The sequence below is a fragment of the Mustela nigripes genome, chromosome 6 (assembly GCF_022355385.1).
Source record: "Mustela nigripes isolate SB6536 chromosome 6, MUSNIG.SB6536, whole genome shotgun sequence".
Taxonomy (NCBI): domain Eukaryota; kingdom Metazoa; phylum Chordata; class Mammalia; order Carnivora; family Mustelidae; genus Mustela; species Mustela nigripes.
The window spans coordinates 123,602,984-123,613,057 of NC_081562.1; the positions used below are offsets into that span (position 1 = coordinate 123,602,984).

Sequence of the window (10,074 nt, forward strand, 5' to 3'; positions counted from 1 at the left end):
CAGAGAGAGAAGCAGACTCCCCATGGAGCTGGGGAGTCTGCTTCTCTCTCTGACCTTCTCCTCGTTCATGCTCTCTCTCACTGTCTCTCTCTCAAGTAAATAAATAAAATATTTAAAAAAAAAAAAAACTTTTTTCATGTTATGACAGGAAATACTTTTCTAAAGAGTTACTCAATTCATCTTCTGCCTTTTATATAGGAAAGAAATGGGACAGAAATTATTTACCCATGAGCAAAGAAGTGAGGAATTTTGGCAATGAACTCTTCTAATGGGTCAGTGTTCATCCAAAAGACTTTTTTTAAATGTCGATTCTTATTCTTTTTTTTATTATTTAAAGATTTTATTTATTTATTTGACAGACAAATATCACAAGTAGGCAGAGAGGCAGGCAGAGAGAGAGGAGGAAGCAGGCTCCCTGCTTAGCAGAGATCCTGATGCGGGGCTCGAACCCAGGACCCTGAAATCATGACCTGAGCTGAAGGCAGAGGCTTAACCCACTGAGCCACCCAGGTGCCCCTGTCGATTCTTATTCTACTTCCTATGCTAAACTCTAAGGATAATATGAAGAAAGAGATAAAATCTCTGTCTGCAAGAGGCTCCTAGTCTTGAAAAGGGAGTGAAAGAAGTCAGATCATTACAGCATAGTTGGGTTAAGTGTTACGAAAAAGATAGACAAGGGGTGTTTGCTACAGGAGCCCACGGGAGGGGTGCCCTCCTGGGGCTAAGTGAAGGCTTCCTTGAAGAAATGATATGAAGATGTAGTAATGATGTCAGCCTGTACCAATGGAGTAGTGTTAGGACAGAGGGTGATTTGAGAACTTTTGAGATTACAGAATCAACAGGAGTTGAAGACTGAATGTGGGAAGTAAGGGAAAGGAAAAGACCAGATGGTTTTGTGATCCTCACCAAGAGAAGAATACAGAGGACAAAGAGGTTTCAGGGGAACAGAAAGAAATAATGGTATAGTTACAGATAATTATAAATTGAGGTGCTTAGGCAACATGTTTAATAGGGCAGTTAGAATTCAGAGATATAGGTTGGAGATAACAGGTTTAGAATCAGCAGCATGTGGCTGATGGCAGAAAGCAAGGGAGTAGTAACTAGGGATATATCCCTGACACCAAATTTAAGGGGTCAAAAGAGGATGAAAAAATTGAAATCAAGGTATTATACAAAGGGAGGAATGTATCAGAATGATGTATATGGCAAATATTTCTAAGTTGTACATAGCGTATTGGAAATTTAATAAAACATTTGTTACCATTAAAAAGAATCTTGGAGGGGCGCCTCGGTGGCTCAGTGGGTTAAGCCGCTGCCTTCGGCTGAGGTCATGATCTCAGGGTCCTGGGATCAAGTCCCGCGTCGGGCTCTCTGTTCAGCAGGGAGCCTGCTTCCCTATCTCTCTCTCTCTGCCTGCCTCTCCATTTACTTGTAATTTCTCTCTATCAAATTAATAAATAAAATCTTAAAAAAAAAAAAAAGAATCTTGGAAATCTAATCCACCTAACAAAATTCCAAGTAAACCTGTCTGTATTGGTCTGCTTGTTTGCAATGATGTCAGGAGTATATGTATATATAAAAAATATTTCCTATCTCAAATACCTTTTTCAGTTTCAGAACAGCACTTCCAACCTAATCTCTATTCCACTAAATGGCTATTCTAGAATCATTTTCTATTTTTAGCTTCTACAAAGCAATTATTCAATCTTTCAAAATTTCAACCTTTCAGAAAGGGATCTATAAGCTATATAACTTATTTAAACTGAACTGAAAACAGAAACTATGAAATAAAAAACTGACTTTCTTTCAAACAATAATTTTTTAAGTGAGAGCATGAGGTCTTTTGAAAGCATGAGGTCTTAAACCCATTAGATGCAATGCTTTTACACCCTAGGTAAGGACAGACATTACTGTATCCAAACATTACTGTATCCAAAAAGCACTACACACCTGACACCAATCAGAATGGCTGGGTAACAAGAGGTAACAAGTGTTGGTGAGGATATGGAGAAAGGAGAACCCTGGTGCGCTGTTGGTAGGAATGTAAATTGGTGCAGCTACTATGGAAAACAGTATGGAGTTTCTTTAAAAAACTAAAAATAGAAATACCAAACATTCCAGTAATTCCACAACTGGGTATTAACCCAAAGAAAAGGAACATACTAACTTGAAAAGATATATGCACCTCTATTTTATGGCGGCATTACAAAAGCCAAGATACAGAAGCAGTCCAAATGTCCAATAAGATGAATGGATAAAGAAAATATGGTGTGTATATATATACACATACATACAATGGAACATCTATTGGCCATTAAAGAAGAATGAAATCTGGCCATTCTCAACAAAATGGATGGACCTAAAGGGTATCAGACTAAGTGAAATAAGTCAGACAGAGAAAGATAAATATCACATGATTTCAATTATGTATGGAATCTAAAAAAAAAAAACAAAAACAAAAACAAAAGCCAAACAACTCTTAAATACAGAAAACAAATTGGTGGTTACTAAAGGGGAGGTAGGTGTGGCGGGGATGGGTGAAATAGATAAAGGGGATGAACAGGTACAAACTTCCAGCTATAAAATAAATAAGTCTCAGAGGTAGAAAGTATAGCCTAAGAAATAGAGTCAATAATATTGTGATAGAGTTGTATGGTGACTACACTTACCATGGTGAGCACCAAGGAAGTAATGTATAGAATCACCGAATCAACATGTTGTACACTAAAACTAATATAGTATTGTATGATAATTACACTTTTAAAAAAAAGTCAGGGGCCCCTGAATGGCTCAGTGGGTTAAAGCCTCTGCCTTCGGCTCGTGTCATGATCTCAGAGTCCCGGCATCGAGCCCCACATCGGGCTCCCTGCTCAGTGGGGAGCCTGCTTCCCTTCCCCTCTCTCTGCCTGCCTCTCTGCCTACTTGTGATCTCTGTCTGTCAAATAAATAAATAAAATCTTAAAAAAAAAAAAGTCAGGGTGAAGGACAGATTTATTTGAAACCTATGCACTTTTCTTGACTGTCAATCAACGTTTCAAACATAGGGACTAGTTTTAAGAGTTTACCCTCTGCCTCCCCGATCCCACCTCCCTCAGAATATTTAAAATACAAATATGTTACAGATTATAATATTTAAATATTTTTGAATATTCAGGAATATTATGTATTTTTAAAGTCACAAAAATAATTTAAATAGAAATGCTTAAATATTTTATGGGTTATTTTCAAAGTGACGAAGAACATGTACCTGTGCTATTAAAAGAAGTTATACAGGGTGCCTGGGTGCCTCAGTCAGCTATTGGTCCAACTTGTGGTTTTGGCTCAGGTCATAATCTAAAGATGGTGAGACTGAGCTCCGTGTCGGGCTTGCATTGGGTGTGGAGTCGGCTTGAGGTTCTCTCTTTCCCCTCTCTGCCTGCCCCTTCCCCTTACCTAGCACATGTGTCCTCTCTCTCTCAAAAAAATTTTTTAATAAAAATTAAAATTAGAATTAAAAAATAAATAATAGGGGCGCCTGGGTGGCTCAGTGGGTTAAGCCACTGCCTTCAGCTCAGGTCATGATCTCAGGGTCCTGGGATCGAGTCCCGTATCAGGCTCTCTGCTCGGCAGTGAGCCTGCTTCCTCCTCTCTCTCCCTCTCTGCCTGCCTGCCTCTCTGCCTACTTGTGATCTCTCTGTGTCAAATAAATAAATAAAATCTTAAAAAAAAAAAAAAATTCTAAAAAAAAAAATAAATAAATAAATAATAGAAGTTATGCACTGGATTCTGATATATCACTTTGATAATTTACCAATTAAAAGATGTCATTTTTACCTCTTCTTGTCCAAATTGTTCCATGGAATCACAGTAAACTTCACTGTCTGAATCACTTGTCAAATGCTGAATTCCTGAAACATCTTCAACATGATCATCATTTATTTCTAAAAATGAACAAATGTCCAGGTGGAATTATTATTCTCTAATTGAAGAAAAATGCATTTATTCCATTCTCAAAATTTATCAGCTCTTATTTTCATACTAGAGACAAATTTGATTTATTAAGCCATATTTTTTCTTTTAACTTGACAAAACTTTAAATTTAGTTGATAACTTTTATTTGAAAAGATTATAAAGTAGTTTATCATGCAATTACTGTCCATATTGAATCATACTAAACTTAATAACCTTGTAAGAGAAAACTGACTACCAGCTAGGAGGCCTAAACTGGTATGCAACTATTCAAGTTCAGTTGTTATAGTCGATGAGTATATTTCCACTTTCTTAACTGAATTGCAGCAATGTTCATAATTCATCAAATACATACCATAGGCTCACTTCTAGAGTCCTAAGATATGAAAAGACTATGACTTATCTTGCTGAATGGAGAGCAAAGGCATCATATGTTTAGGTTAAAAGAAACATCAGGAATAAAAGTAAAATAATTTCAAATTTTTATTTTAAAATGCCATATGAAAACACAATAACAAATGTCTCAATAAATATAAAAGTTGCCCCTAATTCATTACCTTTCAAAGCTATTCACCCTTATAATATTAATAATCCCTAAGACACTATTGAAAAAGAGGTGTTTTTTTTTTTTAAAGACTTTATTTATTTATTTGACAGACAGAAATCACAAGTAGGCAGAGAGGCAGGCAGAGAGAGAGGAGGAAGCAGGCTCTCTGCTGAGCAGCACCCTGGGATCATGACCTAAGCCGAAAGCAGAGGCTTTAACCCACTGAGCCACCCAGGTGCCCCCAAAAAGAGTTTTTTATAGGAATTTTTTCTTTCCTTTCTCCCTTCCTCCCTTCCTCTCTCTTTCCCTCCTTCTCTCTCTCTCTCCCCCTTCCTTCTTTCTTTTCTTCAATATGCTCCATGTCCAGTACAGAGCCCGATGTGGGCTCATGACCCTGAAATCAAGACCCAAGCCAAAATCAAGAGTCAAACACTCAAATGAATGAACCACTCAGCTCCCCCCTGAATAAGAGGTTTTTAAATTCAAAACTACTCCTAAACATCCTAATATCATGAAAACAATATGCCATTCACAGGAAAGAGGCTAGACACATAACTATTATGGGACAATACCTTGGTGAATGCAGACAGCAGTTTTTCCAGTTTGCTCCAAGTTTTCATCTACAGCCTTTATTTCTTCAGCACTTCTGCCACTCAAGGAAGAACCGGCATGAATGTCATTCTGTGTATCCCGAGCAGAGCTGTCTTCGTCATAGCCATTAGTAACAGTCATTTCCAAATTCTTATGGTCTGCAGATTTCCTCATCATTTTCTTATCTACTATAAGAAAGTAGGGAGATTCATAAAATTCATAGCAGGTCAACTTCTGTATACATGTCCTAATAGCAAGTAATCATTTCTCCAACCCAGCATAATCCCTTTGATCAGTTTCCGACTTGGATCAGAGAGATGGCGTACTCTATGAAAAGGAGTTTATTGTGAAAAGGAGTTTATTGTATGCTGAGAGCACACTCAAAACTGCTTCAGTTCCCTGTCAGTCTTCTAGAAGCTATTTTATTTTATTTTATTTTATTTTAAGTAGGCTCCACACCCAATATGGGTCTAGAACTCACAACCCCAAGATCAAGAGTCACATGCTCTACCAACTGAGCCAGTGACGCTTCCCTAAAACAACCTCTCAAGATCTTTACACTCTCTCAAGTATAGGCAAATTGCCCTACAAGATGCAGCAGTACAAAGCAGTCAATAAAAATATCCTTCAAAGAAGGTATTATTTGTCACATCTTACTAGAAAGTAAAGGCAAAACTAAGTTGTGCCATTTGTTTTAGTGCCTTCCTGCCTCCCCTTTCTCAAATAGTCTTCCCAAGAATTACTGGTACTCTTACTAACAAGGCCCCCCAGTGCAGTACGCCATGACTCCAATGTTCCCTCTTCATCAAAACTTCTTCCTGTATCCAATTCTCTGGAGTCCATTCTATTCTTTTTTTTTTTTTAATATTTTATTTATTTATTTGACAGAGAGAGAGAGATCACAAGTAGGCAGAGAGGCAAGCAGAGAGAGAGGAGGAAGCAGGCTCAGAGCCTGATGAGGGGCTTGATCCCAGGACCCTGAGATCATGACCTGAGCCAAAGGCAGAGGTTTAACCCACTAAGCCACCCAGGCACCCCAGAGTCCTTTCTATTCTTGATAAGGTCTTGAGAGTTTAACCTGTCTCCTCTCCTTGGTAATGTATAGATAGTCATATTTGGAAAAATACCTAAAATGAATACATTTCTTTTTTTTTTTTTTAAGATTTTATTTATTTATTTGGCAGAGAGAGAGAGATCACAAGTAGGCAGAGAGAGGTGGGGGGAAGCAGGCTCCCCACTGAGCAGAGAGCCCGATGTGGGGTTCGATCCCAGGACCCTGGGATCATGGCCAGAGCCAAAGTCAGAGGCTTAACCCACTGAGCCACCCAGGCATCCCAGATACATTTCTTTTTGTTTGTTTAAGTAAACTCTGTGCTCGACATGGGGCTTGAACTCAGGGCTCTGCGATCAGCAGTCACATGCTCTACTGACTGAGTCAGCCAGGCCCTCCATAAAATGAGTACATTTCTAACACAGCGTTTCAGGCAGCACCTTTAGAGAAGTAGTCTATTATTGTTAGTGTTCAAGTCCATCTATTCTGTCTACACATGAGGCTGACTGTCCCTGTACTTTTGGCCCCCAAAGAATTTGGTTATAAGATCAACAGCCCACATCCCACCATACACATTATTCTCATACAACACCAGATCAGCCCAAACCACTCCATATTGTTAAATTATTAGCTCATCATCCAAAGATTACCATTATCACTTTGTTCTGCTCCTTTCACCTCTTCTTGGGCCTCTTCTTCCTCAGATTCAGCTCCACTATCACTGCTTTCAGCTTTACCATTAACAGTTTTGGCATTTGGAGTAGAAGTCAGAACATTACCAAGATCTAAAATACGAAATGATGACTTAATCGCTAGTGCTCTAACATAGTAGAAAGCTGTAATTTACAAATAATACTGTCATTTACAAATAACTACTACAATAATTTTGAAGACTTAAAATTTTGACATATAATTACCAGTATTCTTTTCTTTGACTAGAAGTATACATATATTACATAAATAAACTTATTCAAGTATCAGTTTACAACAAAAAAATCAGTTTACAAAAAGGCTATCTTAAATTCTTCCTAAACAAGACAGAACATAATGTTATTTTTAAGATAATTATCAATCAAAATAGTAAAGTTAGAGATGAGCGATCTTCTTTATACATAGTAAATGAAGAGACAGTTGCTGACATATTGAAAATGTAAATACAATAATCTCACCAATATTATAATTGAGCTACATTTAAAAATTTTTATCCTTTTATTACCTCTAAGGCTTTATATTTATCTTTCTTTGAAAGCATCAGTTAATACAATCAATCACTTAAAAAGGCACATACATTGTCCTACTGGCCAGTCATATGTTGAGAGTAAATACATCAAAACTTCTCAAACATTAACATGCATGGGAGATCCAGTTAAAATGCAGATTCTGAATCTGTAAGTCTGAAGTGATGTAAGATTCTGCATTTCTGTAAAGCTTCCCATGATGCCAATACTGTTGGTTACTGGACCTCATTTTGAGATACAGGGAATTCCATTTCCATCACTCTTTAAGATAATAAAGGCCTTCTACATGGCTACTGGTCAAGAACAGTGGTCTCCCTCCATAAACTTTTGGGCTCATTCTTACTTACTCAAATGCATTTTGGATGGTTCCCTGCATCCCAAAGAACATCAAATTTCAAAATCTCCATACATCTTAAACAGGAACAAAAGAGTAAGAACTCAACTCCACCATTGCCATTGTGTTCTACTCTCTCTTCGAGAACCATGCAGCATCATGGTTTATGAACCTCCTTGTTTTTTCCCCTGATAACCAGAAAAAGCAAGACTAACAAAACAAAAAACAAGGGGAAAAAAAGCTAACCAAAACAAAAAAAAAAAAACGAGAAACAAAAAGGCCTACCACTCACGGACATCTACAATAAAACTAAGCAACAGGGAATCTCCTAAACCCCCATCAAATGGATAGTTGTAGCAAAACTACTTGACCACAGCAAAAGCATCATCACAGCAGTTCTGTGAGAGGTGTAGAAAGCACACAGAATTACTAGCAAACCCGACTCAACATCCAAAAATCAGTTAATGATGTATACCAAACTAACAGAATAAAGGGCAAAAGCCACATGATTATCATAATAGATGCAGATAAAGCATCTGACAAAAATAAAATACTTTCATGATAATAATGCTGAAAAAATTAAAAATGCAAGAGAATTTCCTCAATCTGATAAAGGGTATCTACAAAAATTCACAATGAGCATCAAAATTAATCTTGAATGACTGAACATTTTTTTTATTCCTATATTAAGACAAAAATGTTTGCTTTTGCCATCTCTATTTAATATGATACTTGACATTCTTGCCACAGCAATTAAACAAGAAAAATAAATAAAAGACATGCAGATTGAAAAGGAAAAAGTAAAAAAGTCTGTTTGCAAATGACATGCTCTTGTATACATGAAATCCTAGGAAATCTACAAAAAATAAAAACAAAAACTACTAGAACAAAAGGTTTGATGAGACTGCAGAATACAACATCCATCAACAAAAATCAACTATATTTCTACAACCTAACAATGAATAATCCAAACATGAAATTAGAAAATAATCTATAATAGAATGAATGAATAAAATGCTCAGCAGTATACTTGACAAAAGAAGGTATATGTATTTCACTGTGTAAATGACAAAACACTGTTGGAAGAAATTAAAGAACAAAATAAATGGACTGGAAGACAATATTGTTGTGATGACAATACTCCTCAAAATGCACCACAATTCACTGCAATCTCTATTGGAATGTTGGTGACCTTTTTTGCAAAACATTGACAAGCTGATTCTAAAATTCATAGAGAAATGCAAAGGATCCAGGATGGTCAAAACAATCTTGAAAAAGGAAAAAGTTGGAGAGTTCATACTTTTGGATTTCAAAACTTACTATCTATGTATACTATGAAGAAGTACATATGACACAGATAACATCTGTTCTACTGGGCCTAAGTGGCTACTTTTTTAAAAAGATTTAATTTATTTATTTATTTATTTATTTGACAGAGAGAGAGATTACAAGTAGGCAGAGAGGCAGGCAGAGAGAGAGAGGAGGAAGCAGGCTCCCTGCTGAGCAGAGAGCCTGATGAGGGACTCGATCCCAGGACCCTGAGATCACGACCTGAGCCAAAGGCAGCAGCCCAACCCACTGAGCCACCCAGGCGCCCCCCTAAGTGGCTACTTTTAATACCATTCTTAGTTAAAAGAAAAGTCAAGACTGCAAACTATGAAACACCCATATATTTTGACCTTGGCTATTAGATTTCTAATATTATTTCTTACAGATATACCTTCCTATATATTAGATGACATTTGTACAGGGTTACCATCAGCAGCATTTTTTGAAGATAGAAGAGGAAACAAATATAACACTGTATGTTAACTGTACTGAAATTAAAATTAAAAACTTAATACAAAAAAAGGAGGAAACAATCTAAATGTCCATTAGAATGTTATAGGTTAAATAAATTATGGTACACGTCCACATCCCTTACCCTTGAATCCAGATATGATTTAAAATCCAGTTTTCTAATATTGCAAATGTCATATACTAAATGTACTACACATTATGTAACACTTTCAACAGAGTTTAAGGCAGCTCCCGCTAAAAAACAATAATAAAGTTTTTACAGCAAAATGTATGCATAGTCACTCTAAAAGAATAAAGATTTATTTAAAATAGCCTCATGTCATTTCAGGTCAGGGTCTACTGCTAAATTAGTTCATATTCAGTTCTTAGATTTTAAAGACACAAGAGGCCACATTAAAATTGTGTATAAGCTGAAAAACGGGCAAAAGTGATAGAGAATTTTGGTTGTTTAAAGTAAAGGTTTTGCTCTCAAGTGAGTTGTCAAAACAGTATCTGGTTCATCAAGCTTTTTTTTTTTTTTTAATAATAGCATTTGCTTTATTCTAACCTTACAATTGGTTGTATT

At 36.6% G+C, this 10,074-nt stretch overlaps 1 protein-coding gene across 10 annotated transcripts in view; it reads right to left on the reverse strand.

The window, feature by feature from the left end:
- The window catches only part of ACBD5 (acyl-CoA binding domain containing 5), a 94,250-nt gene that overhangs the window by 66,122 nt on the left and 18,054 nt on the right, over nucleotides 1-10,074 (reverse strand). For 6 of the 10 annotated variants that reach the window (XM_059404131.1, XM_059404130.1, XM_059404127.1 and 3 more), the window contains 3 exons: nucleotides 6,788-6,922; nucleotides 5,068-5,274; nucleotides 3,814-3,920 (listed from right to left, as the gene is read on the reverse strand). In XM_059404131.1, coding sequence (XP_059260114.1) covers nucleotides 3,814-3,920; nucleotides 5,068-5,274; nucleotides 6,788-6,922 — 449 coding nt within the window. The remainder of the gene's footprint in view (nucleotides 1-3,813; nucleotides 3,921-5,067; nucleotides 5,275-6,787; nucleotides 6,923-10,074) is intronic. The other 4 variants (XM_059404126.1, XM_059404128.1, XM_059404134.1 and 1 more) reach the window with 1 other exon arrangement.